Source organism: Poecile atricapillus, chromosome 24 (genome assembly GCF_030490865.1).
Source record: "Poecile atricapillus isolate bPoeAtr1 chromosome 24, bPoeAtr1.hap1, whole genome shotgun sequence".
Taxonomy (NCBI): Eukaryota; Metazoa; Chordata; class Aves; order Passeriformes; family Paridae; genus Poecile; species Poecile atricapillus.
This window is the reverse complement of record NC_081272.1, coordinates 4334903-4347571: the sequence shown is the minus strand read 5'-3', so window position 1 is coordinate 4347571 and position 12669 is coordinate 4334903. Positions and strand designations below refer to the sequence as shown.

The following is a 12669-nucleotide window of genomic DNA, read 5'->3' as shown; positions in this document are numbered from 1 at the left end:
CTAGCAGTACTTCCCCTTGTTGCATCACCAGCCTTGTAAGATGATATGTAAGAAATAAGTTTTGAGCCGTTGAGCTCCCGAGCATTAACTGTTGTTTTGTTGTTTTTACCTGTATATGAGCACCAAAAGTATGTAAAAAGCATGGGCCATTGCTGAGGAGAAAGGCTAGAAGGAGTTTTGGGAGCACTGAAATAGGTGTGTTGTGCCTCTGAGAGCTGCAGGTCTTGTCTCACATTGACAGAGCTTCATAGCTCAACAGGTGATGTGACAGAGGAGTCCCCACAGGATCCCCTCCTTTGCCTTACAGGGAAATCCCTTTGGTCCAGCACCACAGCCACAGGGCTGGACAGGTAGGACTGACACTGCTTTTGCATCTTCCCCAGGAGGAAACAACGGGCTTGGAAACAGTGGGGAGGTCAGATGGTTTTGCATAATATTACTGTACTTGTTATGAAGTTGATCCCAGCTCTTTTTTAGGTGGACTTTTTTAAACTAAGGGAGAAATCCCTTATTTAGTCTGACCACTGACACAAACTTCTTCCAGCAGCAGAGCTATAAGAACTTGCCTTTTTATCTCCAGTTTCCCCACCCAAGGAGCATTCCAGAAGTTTTCTGTTGTGTTGTGCTTTCAGAGGGAACTCTTTTGCACATGCCAGGAAGAGCAAGTGACAGAAGATCTGTTGCAAGGTGCTGGGAAGGTGCTTTGGGGAGGCAGGTAATTGATGGTACATGGCAAAACACTAATATAAAGTCCCTAAGATTCATGGTTTTATATTCAAAACATCTCATTGAGGAGGTCCTTGATGCTCAGCCACTGGCACCGGTGCTGGATCTGCTCCAGGAAGTGCTGCACAGATGCAGAATGGTTTTTAAAGTCATAAAGGCTCAAAGGAACTGGAGCAGCTTGGATTCCTCTAGCCACAGAACTGAAATGTCCATTGGACATCACATTACCTAAGCTGATGGATTTTCAGCAGAGATTCAGCTTTTCTTAAAGAAACAAGATCTGGGATACCTGACTTTCACCTGCTGGGTGGGAGAAGGCAATTTATGACAATGAAACAATGAAGTTAGACAGAGCTTTGCACCCCAAATCTCAAAATCAATCCCAAGGACATGGTTTTAATCTTGGAAGATCCAAGTGGATGTGGGCAGCACAAGACACACACCCAAGCTTTGTTGTCTTGATTCTTAGTCAGCCTTTGGATATGTCAACAGAGGGGCTTGGGCCTGTGAGTCCTGGGCTTTTTATCCTCTCTTCTGTATATTTATAGCACAAACAGCCAGAGCAATTTGCAAAGGTCTTTTTGACCTGCTAGGAGCCAGGCTGGAGCTTTGGAGAGAAGGGTGACGTGAGGCACCTGAACTTTCTCCTGAGCTAAGCCACCGACTCATCCCCCAGCTCCAGCACACACTTCCCATCACTCCTGAGGATTGATGACACCTCATGTCTTGTCCCTTCCAGTCTGTACCTCTGTTGTACCCTCTGTAAATTGGCCAGACTTTCCTACCTCGTTTGGGCATTATGAGACAGAATTCCGCAGGATGCTTTGCAGCCCCGTGATGAAAGGTGCTATATAACTGCAAAGTGTTACTTCAGAAGATGTAACTCGGTCACCAGTGCATCATAACCTATATTAAACAGACATTTTCTTATACGAGAATTTATAGAGTTCAATGTATGGTATTAATAAGTGAATTATTGAGACCCTCAAAATAGTTTTTGTTTCAATCGTATCTGTATTCTGGAAAAGTGATTAAAAATCTTTAACCTTAATAAAAGAGTGCATCCATCCTCCTTTCCTGTATGATGTTGGAATCTAAAAGCACTTTCCAAAACCAATACATAGTTTAAAAGTAGAATCTCACAGATTTCATATGGGGAGGGCTCAGTAGTTTGTAAGCCATGGTTAAAATTGCAGTTAATCACCTACACAGCAACACCTGGTGATTCCCACGTGGTGTTCCCACTCACACTCGGTTTTGTTCCTCTGTTGTGGGCTGTAACTACACAGCTGCCCCAAACTGAGTGCAGGGGAACTGGGGGCACCATCAAGCGAGTGAGTCAGTCCTGGGGACTGAACATTCCCTGTGCTCTGTCCCCCTCTAATGCCACCATCACCCAAGAGCTGCAGCAACACAGAAACACCATCTCTGCTGCAGGAAAAGCTCCTTTATTGGCTTCAGGGGACTCATTGCTCAACAGAATCCAAAGCTTTTAAAAGGGGAGGCAAAGCCCTGAGGGGTTTGTGGGGGTTTCCCAGCACCTGCCATTGTGCATGGCAAGGCCTTGGGGTCAGGCACCTGCTTGGCTTCTCTTGGGTTTCTTGTCTGGAGTTGTCTCCTCCTCAGGTTTGTCATCCAAGTTACTTTTTCTTGGGTTTGTCACTTGGATTTTTATCCTTTTTTAGGTTTCTCACTTGGAGGGTTCTTCCACTTGGACAGCCAGGCACCGCTTGCTGCACCAACTGAGCTCAGGGCAGATGTCAGCCCAACTTTGGCACCAAGAGAAAAACCTGCAGCTCCTGCAAAGACAGATCGAAGTTTGAAGTCCCAGGAGCATCGAGGCTGCCTGCTGAGGGACCAAGCACTGGGCACAGCCAGCCAGGGACTCCTGGGCAGGGACAACCCAGAGAGTTTGGAGCAGTTCAGACCATGAGGAGTTAAAGGGCTGCTTTGTCTCTAGAGTAAGCCCAGGGTACAAGCCTGTGTTCCCTGCCATGGAGATGAAGCCCAGCTCCCCTGCCCTCCCCACTCACCGATGGACTGCAGCACAGCAACGGTGCTGCCGGCGGCCACTCCGCCACCGTTGGCGATGGCAGCTGCCGACATCATCTTGGCAGCGATGGAGCCAGCAGCGATGCCGGCTCCTGTGAACCCCAGCGCGCCGATGCACAGCGGGAGGCCAACCAGTGCCACTCCTGCAGGGGGGACAGAGCAACGTTAGGGTGCTCTCTGTGACCCACATCTCCCCCTGCCACCAGCAACAGAACCGACCTCCCCAAAAGCACCCAGCAACCAGAGCGGGGAGCGAGGACTGGAGGTGCAGGGCTGGGAACACCCCAGGGGCAGCAGGAGAGGAGCAGTGTGCAAGGCTGCAGCAGTGGGGGCAGGCGGAATTCCAGGCAGTGCCCAGTGCTGAGCCTCCTGCACCCCAGTTCTCCCCAGCCCAGTCCCCAGGACCACACGGGGCTGGGATCAGGCAGTGAACCCAAGTGCTGCTCATTCAGTGCCAGACGCTCACCTGCTCCCACTGTGGCTCCGATGGCAGCTCCAATGGCTTTCCCTTTGTTCCCTGAGAAAGAAAATGACAGGAGGGCAGGAAGGACAGGAATATGGGCAGCAAAGCTCCCCTGAGCAGTGCTGAGCACCCATGCCAGGCAGAGCAGGATCCCAGAGCCAGCAGCAGTTCCTCCAGCCTCCCCCTGCCTTCATCTTCCTCGAGCCCCTGAAGACCCCTGGGAAGAAGCTTCTGGTGGGGTGGGTCCCAATGCCCCTCCAGGCTGGGAGGGAAAGGGGCACACCCTGGAGTGCCCACCCACCCTGCCCTGCCCACAGCACCCACCAACCCGGAACAGCACAGGACATACAGAACGTGTCAGCCCAATCTGTCACCTGCCACCAACACAAGATGAATCAGAGTTCATAACGAAATCAACCACTGCCTTGCCAGCCCCTCACTGCGCAGGGGAGAGGGAGCAGGGCTGGAAACACTGCCCACTGGGACCCCTTTGTGGAGTACAGCAAATCCCAAGGCACTTAGCAGGTACCCAGGCCCCAGCTGCACACCCACTTTTGCTTTCAGGGCACCTATCACTCCAGCACATCCCCAGCTCTTCAAAGGGTGGCCAAGCTGCTGGAGCTTCCCAATGCCTACCAAGCTGCCTGGCAGAGATCTTGGGATCAGGCATCTGCTTGGCTTCTCTTGGGAAGTCACAAAAAAAGACAGAAGGAACTAGGTTGGAAAAGACCTTTGAGATCATCCAGTCCAACCTAAGACCCAACACCTCCTCAATTAAACCATGGCACTGAGTGCCACGTCCAATCTTTTTATAGACGCATCCAGGGATGGTGACTCCGCCCCTCCCTGAGCAGACTATTCCAGCACCCACCCAGTCTTTCAGTGAAGAATTTTTTGCTAATGTCTAACCTCAACTTCCCCTGCACTTTACCTGGACTATCCTCCTTCTTGGGCTCATCACCAGTATTTGTCTCCCCGGAATCCTCATCTGAAGTTGTCTCCTTCTTGGGCCCATCACCAGTATTTGTCTCATCCCTGGATTCCTCATCTGAAGTTGTCTCCTTCTTGGCCTCATCACCAGTATTTGTCTCCCCGGAATCTTCATCTGAAGTTGTCTCCTTCTTGGGGTTATCACCAGGAGCTGTCTCCTTCCCAGATCCCTCATCTGAAATTGTCTCTTTCTTAGGTCCCTCATCTGGCATTGGCTTCCTCTTGGAAATCTTGGCAGAGTCTCCTGCACCAAATGACAGCAGGATATATGACAGCCCAATTTTGGCACCAAGACAGAAACCTGCAGCTCCAGGCCAGTGCTGCCCCTCCCTCCCAGCAGCACCCTGAGTCTCTCCAGCCCCAGCACTCGCAGCCCCCAGCCTGGCAGTGAACCCGAGTGCCAGACCTTCACCTGCTCGGGCAACTGCTCCAGTGGCAGCTCCTCTGCCTCTGCGTCTCACGGCTAAGAGGGAAAAAGGCAGGAGGGAGAAGAGGAAGATGAAGAGGAAGAGGACAGGGAAGGTGGAAGAGGGAAGGGAGGAGCACTGCCCGCGTTGCTCACCTGCCCGCAGCTCTGCCCACCTGCCCGCAGTCCCCGGTGGACTCTAACAGTGCTGATGCTCGCCCCAGGGCCGCCCCGTCCGAGCCACGCCCAGGAAGAAGGCAGAAGGCTGAGGCTGAGTCATTACTCGGCGGGTCAGACACAGCAAGGAGGGCCCAGGGCACAGGTGGGGGTCCCAGCCGGGTACCAGCGGGGTCACGGCAGCCAAAACATAGCCCTGTTGGGAGCATTGGTGGCTGTCGTAGCTTAACCCCAGCCAGCCCCACCTCGCAGCCGCTTGCTCATCACCCACACCCCTCCAACTCCCATCGGAACCAGGGAGAGTAAAAGCGAGAAAAGTCATGGGTTGAAAGAAACAGTTCAATAGGGAAAGCAAAAGCCGCACATGCAAGCAAAAGCAAAGCAAAGCCAGGAATTCATTCCCTGCATCCCGTGGGCAGGGAGGGGTTCAGCACCCCTGAGCAGGACCCCTTCACACGGGGCAGAGACTCGGGAAAAAATACGCCATCATTCCCAAAATCTCCTCCTTTGTCCATTCATCTGTGTCACACGGTCTGGGATATCCCATCGGCCGGCTGGCTCACCTGGCCCTGCCCCGTCTGCTCCCACACACTCCCAAATCCCTCCCCAGCGTGGCCCGGTGAGGGGCAGGAAAGGCCTTGGGCTGGGCAAGCTCAGCACTAATGAAACCCCTCTGTACCATCAACCCCGTGTTCGGCACAAGCCCAAAACACATCCCCAGAGCAGCCCCTGGGAGGAAAACTATCTCTACCCCAGCCCAAAGCAGCACAATAACTGAGAGGAATGACGGGTTTGTCTTTACAAACAAGCTGTGGGTCTGCTGATAAGATGCAGCTATCAGTGAGAGACAACAGAAACAACGGGATGGATTCCACTAAAAGATGAAAGAGGCACTGAAAGAGCACCATGAATTCCACAAAAGTTAAGAATTCAGAAGGGAATATGCATTGGGGGTGTCTCAGGTATCAGGCGTTCCGGGAAGCCTGTACCTCTCAAGTACCTCAGCCTATGTGGAAAGAGAGAAGGGACAAGCGGCCGGGAATTAGGATAAAAAGGAGGCTGCGCCCTCCAAAAATTGGAGAGACCCCAGGGGAATGCCCCATGGCCTCTCCCTTTATTCGAATAAAGAAAAAGGACTCCTCTGTCTCCTTTTTGGACATAAACCTCTGGTGTTTGTGGATTAATTTTCCTGACATAAACCAACATCTGTGAGGAGAAATCAGACCAGGCCCCCCCAGCTGGGCTGGCTTGAGCCCCACCATCCCCCCTAGCAAGGGAGAACACCCCACAGAGGAGCAGATCCCCCAGATCTCAGCTCCCTGCTGCCATCGGGTGTCCCCTCATCCAGGGCAGTGCAGGCAGCGGGGCCACATGGGGCACTCCTGGACCTGGACCCTGCTCCCATGGCCCTGGACATGCTGGCACTGCCCTGGAAAGCCAGAACTCAGGGTGCTGGGGAAACACTTGCTGCCTTGTTTACCAACACTGTTGCATAATGCAACATATTTGAGGTAAATAACAGAGAGAATACAGGAACTGAAACTCAACTGAGTGTGGGGTGAGCCCTGAGGTCACACATGGGGCACAGCACAGGACACACAGCACTTGCCAACCGAGCCTGTCACCTGACTCAAGGTGGCACAAGGTGAATCATAATTCATAACAAAGCCATCCAATGCCTGGAAGGAGCCGGTGGCCATAGTGAAGCCAGAGGTTGTGCAGGGGCTGTGGGGGCACCTCCTGCCCACCTCCAGTCCTGTCATCGGCCTCTGTCCAGTGCAGCCCAGGCAGAGGCACTGCCCATATGGCCTCTGTGCCCGCGGCCACCCCCGAGCTCCTCGTGTTTGGAGCCGTGGCCAAGCCCTGTGTGCTTCAGAGCCAGAGCCTCTCGGTGGCCGGAGGGTGCTCAGGCTGGTATTTTGGAGGGTTTTGGCCGCCCTTTGTGGGTGATGGGATGCTCCGGGATGCAGCCGAGGCTCAGTGGTTTGGGCTGTGGGGGCACCTGGGGAGCTGCACCCTGACTGTGCCAGGGAGCTGGCCTGCAGTGAGCTCTGCTCCCTGAGCACACCCAACCCCTTTCTGCTCTCCCTTTCTGCCTCTGGCCACTGCTGCCAGTGGACACAGAGCAGTAACCTGCCTGCACAGCCCCGATGCCCTCAGCCCTGACCCTGACCTCACCAGGTCCTGACTCTTCCTAGCACATTGGAGATTTATCCCTTCACCAGATTTCAGTTGGATTCAGGCCAGTGAGGGGTTCAAGGGAAGATTTAGCTCTACAAGAAGCTCGGGGAACAGCCCTGTATTCCCTCCCAGCACAGCCCATCTGCTTATCCCCCCTCACTCACCGATTCTGAAACTGAAGCCAAAATACTTGAAATTCCTAGAAAAGTCGATGGTCTCACACTTTGCCAGTGCTGCAGGGAGGACAGAGCAGCATTAGGGTGCTCTCTGTGACCCACATCTCCCCCTGCCACCAGCAACAGAACCGACCTCCCCAAAAGCACCCAGGGACCAGAGCAGGGAGTGAGGGCTGGGGGTGCAGGGCTGGGAACACCCCATGGGCAGCAGGAGAGGAGCAGTGTGCAGGGCTGCAGCAGTGGGGGCAGGCGGAATTCCAGGCAGTGCCCAGTGCTGTCCCTTCCCTCTCTGCAGCTCCCCAAGCAAAGCCAAACACTGCTTATACTGTGCCAGACTCTCACCTACAATTGCAGGTCTAATGATGATTCCAACGAGGAATGCAACAGCAATGTGAACCAAATCTAAGAAGGAAAATGACAGATAGACAGGAGTGTGGGCACTAAAGCTCCTCCTGGCCGGAGCCCAGTGCCCTGCGACGGGCAGGGCAGGGGCCCGGTGGCAGCAGCAGCTCTCCCAGCGCTGCTTTCCTCCAGCCCTGCAGACTGTCAGGAGGAGAGAAGGGACAAACTCCAGGGTCCCCATGTCCCCTCTGCAGTCCCACGACAGGGCCCTACCCACGAGCCTCCCAACCTACCCATGGCCTGCTGGCCTGGACCGAGAGCTGTGCTGGGTCCTCTGTGAGCCTGGTCCTTCTAGAAATGAGAACATGAAGTTTTTCCGAGGGCAGCGGGCGGGGCTGGCAGGACTTTGGTGTCCTGCACAATCGTGCCCAGCCACACCTGTGTCACCCAGGAGCCCTGGGTCTCCCACACAAGCAGGTACCCCTCAGAGCCTGCCTGGGTTCCTGCCTAGATTCCTGCCTGGCCCAGGTTTTGGCTGGCACAATGAGGTGATCAGCCCCCCGTTATTGTCCCCCCCACTCAGAGAAAGGGTGCTGTCCTCAAACACCCACCGTGGGGACACAGCAACTCCACACCACTCACCTGTCCTGTGTGTACTGTGCTCTGAGGGTCAAGGTGTTGCAGGAAAGATCCCAACAGGGAAGGTCAGGATGGGTAATTTACGGGAAATTGCCCAATCACTGAGTTTCCCTTTCATTTTCATCAACTCTTTATGTCGCTGAGTCTGCTGGAGCAGGGCTGGGGCTCGCCCATGTCCAGGACATTGGACCCTGGGGTTGTCTGTGCAGAGAGCCTGTCATTTTCCACTGAGGGGAACTGCGAGGAATTCTTTTAAAAATAGATGGTCTGGAAGGAAATTAAGTCAACCGAGACAACAGCGTATCTGAAAACCGTTTATTGGTAACGAAAAAACAAACAAAAAAAGAAGTTACCCTACTGAAAAGGTGCTAGAGAAGACAGAGAATGAGAAAGGAAAATGGGAGAGAGAGGAAGACAGAGACAAAAAGCGGGAGTTAGCAGCAGCAGATCGGAGGGGGCTGTCCATGTGCATAGGACGTGCTCGCTGCCTACCTGTGAACTCCTGCCGGGCAGGCAGAGAGCGAGTGCGGCTTGGGCAGAGGTGCGGGACCGTGGACAGGAGCACAGCGGGGATCGGGAAGCAGGGTGGGCTGTATCGGAGGCGGGCAGGGTTGGACACAGGTGGATCGAGCAGGCAGGAACAAAGGGATGGAGCAGCAGGGCGTCAGGCAGGGACACAACGGGGCGGGACAGACGCCAGGACGAGTAAGAGCCCGAGGAGGCAAAAGAGCCAAAAGGCAGGCTGGAGCCAGGGCAAACAGGACAAAAATCAGGCTAGGGTCAGGACAAAAGCCTTTGGAAGGCTGGAGGCAAAGCAAAAAGGCAAGACTCACAGGCCCCCAGACTCCAAATGCCCCAGAGACACCAATCCCCAAAAGAAAAAGTACAAAAAAGCCTCCTATTCAAACAGCCCTCAGGTCCCCAGAGCTGGTGGTGCAAGCCATGCTTCTCTCCCAGGATGCCCTGCCACCACCCGAGGAGCTCCCGCATGGCTGGTCCCCAGGGATCCAGCCCTGAGCATCCCAGCCACGGTTCCCAGGACCCAAGACGAGTCCCCAGCCCAGCAGGAGCAGCGGGGCAGAGCGTGTCCGGCAGGACCAGCACCCCTGTCCCACCCCAGATCAAACAGACTGGGTGTCCTGAGCCCGAGGCCGCACAGGTGCACCCATTGAACCCCGGGGCTCTGCGGCCCTGCAGTGCAGGGCAATGCTGCCATGAGGATTTGCTGTAGCACTGCTGGGGTCCCAGGGACTGCCAGGACTGTCAGGATTCAGTGGGAGTCAGCCCCTCGCTGTGCAGGGGGACAGGGAGCAAGGCTGGGAACACTGCCTGCTGCAATCCTTTCCTGGAGCACAGCAAACCCCCCGGTGCTGGGCAGGTACCTGAGCCACAACGTACAACAAGCATCGCCACACAGACACACTGTCACTGTGCATTTATTGTTTAACATGATTTTATGGTTAAAATGAATCCTAACCATTTGCAGCGGAAGCTGTGGGTGTCATGGGACTTTTTAGCACCTGCCTTTTAAAGACGAATCAGGCTGCTTGGAAGGCAGAAATCTTGCTTTTATTCCCTGGCATGGATCACTGAGAGTTTTTATGCAATTGGCTGCAGCTTGCAGGGCAGAGTCAGGCCAATTTTTTTGCACCTGCAAAGACAGAAGTGTGATGTTCCAGGAGTATTGAGGTCACCTGCTGAGGGATAAACACGAGGCAGGGACAGCCAATGACTTTTCCTGGTCAGGAAGAGGCAAAGATCTCCATGGATTGTGCTAGGGAGCTGGCATGCAGTGAACTCTGCTCCCTGAGCATACCCAAACCCTTTCTGCTCTCCCTTTCTGCCTCTTGCCACTGCTGCCAGTGGACACAGGAGTTCTTGCCACAGAGCAGACACCTGCCTGCCCAGCCCCTGATGTCCTCAACCTTGACCCCTACCCCAGCATGTCCTGCCTCATCCCACTACATTCGGATTGATCCCTGTCCCACAGTTTGAGGAGGTTTGAACCAGTGAGGTTTTAAAGAACTGGTTTGGCTATAGAGCAAGCCCAGGGTACAACCCTGTGTTCCCTCCCAGCACAGCCTATCCCCCCTCCCCTTTGCGCTCACCAGCCGTGAAAGTGATGGCAAGACCCTTGGTCTTGCTAATCCCCACTGCAGAGAGGGACACCGGCACAGCACCTACTGCTGCTGCAGGGACAACAGAGCAGTGTTAGGGTGCTCTCTGTGACCCACATCTCCCCCTGCCACCAGCACCAGCATCAGCCTCCCCAAAAGCACCCAGGGACGAAAGCAGGGAGTGAGGGCTGGGGGTGCAGGGCTGGGAACACCCCATGGGCAGCAGGAGAGGGGCAGTGTGCAGGGCTGCAGCAGTGGGGGCAGGCAGAATTCCAGGCAGTGCCTAGTGCTGTCCCTTCCCTCTCTGCAGCTCCCCAGGCAAAGCCAAGCACTGCTCATCACGTGCCAAACTCTCACCTACAACTGCAGCTCCAACGACAATTCCAACAGCAAATGCAATACAGATGGCTTTGCAATCTAGGAAGGAAAATGACAGATAGACAGGAGTGTGGGCACTGAAGCTCCTCCTGGCCGGAGCCCAGTGCCCTGCGACGGGCAGGGCAGGGGCCCGGTGGCAGCAGCAGCTCTCCCAGCGCCATCCTTCCTCAGCAGATTCCTGGGAGGACAGGGGAGAAGGGACAAACTCCAGGGTTCCTGAGACCCATCCACACTGTCCCACTGCAGGTCCCCTGCCCTGCACCCCACAACCTACCCATGGTTGGCTGGGCAGGAGCGAGAGCTGCGATGAGTCTGCTCTAAACCTGGTTCCTTGGGAAGCAAGAACAAGATTTTTTCTGAGTGGCAGGTGGGGTCAGCAGGGCTCTGCTGCCCTGCACGATTGCCCCCAGCCACCTCTCTCCCACCCAGGAGACCCCAGCCACCCCATAAAAGCAGAGACCCCTCAGCCCACCTGGCCGTTCCACCAGTGCATGGACTCAGACCAGCAGAGATAGTGAAATATGTATTGAGAGAAAGGAGCTGGTTTTATAGCCTTCTTCAAGACCTTGTATTTCCTTACATTTTTTTTTCACTGACTTATCACACATTGCCACATCAGCAACATGCCTTCTGAATGTCCTTCCGTGGGCTGATCACATTGTGGTGCCTGGCAGATTCCGACAGGCTTCTCTCCCTAGGGCATCCACCAAGTGGCACTTCGTCCCAAGGTCAGGAGAGAAAAGCTTCTCGGTGCTGCCATGGCATTGTGCAGGTCCATCCCGCAGCCTGTAACTCAGTTCAATCTTATCTCTCTCTCTCTACCCCAGTGCAGCGAGGTGATCAGCCCCCCGTTATTGTCCCCCCCCCACTTAGAGAAAGGGTGCTGTCCTCAAACACCCACCGTGGGGACACAGCAACTCCACACCACTCACCTGTCCTGTGTGTACTGTGCTCTGAGGGTCAAGGTGTTGCAGGAAAGATCCCAACAGGGAAGGTCAGGATGGGTAATTTACAGGAAATTGCCCAATCACTGAGTTTCCCTTTCATTTTCATCAACTCTTTATGTCGCTGTCTCTGCTGGAGCAGGGCTGGGACTCGCCCATGTCCAGGACATTGGACCCTGGGGTTGTCTGTGCAGAGAGACTGTCATTTTCCACTGAGGGGAACTGTGAGCCTGACATTCCTGAATCTGAAAAGGTTTTCAACCTGCCAGTGGCTGATTTCTTTCCCAAGGGAAGATTTCTCGGGAGAGGCTTTCTTTCAAGGACAATTTCTGTAAATAACTTATGTTTCTCAAAACAAATCTGTACAGCTGTGCTGATTATATTTCTCTTGTTCCACCAATGGGTCTAGAGAGGTGTCGTTCTCTTTTACCAATCATGTTAAGTCTGTGTCTCAACACTGTATAAAAGGTACTAAAAAGTAGACAATAAAGCCTTCTGAGCTCCTTCTGCCTTTGGAGTCATGCCACTTTATTTGGTGTCCAATAGCGACATCTGGTGACCCCGACTTGAGAGGCTACAACAGTGTAACGAGGTACCGTGCTTCATCCCCCGATTTAGCAAAGGGGTTTTTTGGTCCGGCTCGCGGGATTCTGCCTGCCCGCTCTCCTTTGCCGATGAGGCCAATTTTGATAGTCGGAACACCTTTCCCAGTGAGCTGCAAGCATGATAACAGCTATGCTAATTCCAGAGGATTCCCTAGTCCTGGATTTATGGGTGGACGTTCTCCAGCGCTGCAGAGTGGACATTCCTAGAGCCGATTTTGAGGTTTTCTGTCTGGGGAAAAAGGCATGTTTTTTTTCCCTAGCGCTGAAAAAGCGATGTCAAAAGACTATCGGCAGTCCCTAGGCGATGCTTTGTTCCAATTTGTTCCAATTGCTGTTTTCTGGAGACATGGAGGTGGCAAGACTGCTTCTGCCCTGGAAAAAATGTATTACCATGCTTCAGAGCTATGGAGAGAACTCTAACTCTGACATCTTGACCGAGGAAGAGGTCTCAGAGTGCGGCTCTGAAGAAGGGG

At 54.0% G+C, this 12669-nt stretch overlaps 1 protein-coding gene and 1 long non-coding RNA gene across 4 annotated transcripts; both read right to left on the bottom strand.

Moving 5' to 3' along the window:
• Positions 1-2159: 2159 nt before the first annotated feature.
• LOC131587915 (interferon alpha-inducible protein 27-like protein 2B) lies at positions 2160-8276 on the bottom strand. 2 transcript variants are annotated; one of them, XM_058856262.1, is made up of 8 exons: positions 8156-8276; positions 7807-7864; positions 7514-7573; positions 7160-7228; positions 4173-4475; positions 3245-3295; positions 2760-2921; positions 2160-2525 (listed from the first exon to the last, which is right to left on the bottom strand). In XM_058856262.1, the coding sequence occupies exons 2-8, from the start codon at positions 7808-7810 to the stop codon at positions 2398-2400; spliced, it is 777 nt and encodes a 258-aa protein (XP_058712245.1). In that variant the 5' UTR covers positions 7811-7864; positions 8156-8276; the 3' UTR covers positions 2160-2397. The 2 variants fall into 2 exon arrangements, with proteins under 2 accessions (XP_058712245.1, XP_058712246.1); XM_058856263.1 differs by lacking the exon at positions 7160-7228 and having other exon boundaries at positions 8156-8274.
• A 1982-nt stretch (positions 8277-10258) lies between these two features.
• Positions 10259-11730, bottom strand: LOC131587920 (uncharacterized). Of its 2 annotated transcripts, none has more exons than XR_009279474.1 (4): positions 11580-11730; positions 10922-10977; positions 10627-10686; positions 10259-10341 (listed from the first exon to the last, which is right to left on the bottom strand). It is a non-coding gene; the product is annotated as an uncharacterized LOC131587920 (long non-coding RNA). The 2 variants fall into 2 exon arrangements; XR_009279475.1 differs by lacking the exon at positions 11580-11730 and adding an exon at positions 11549-11571.
• Positions 11731-12669: the final 939 nt, after the last annotated feature.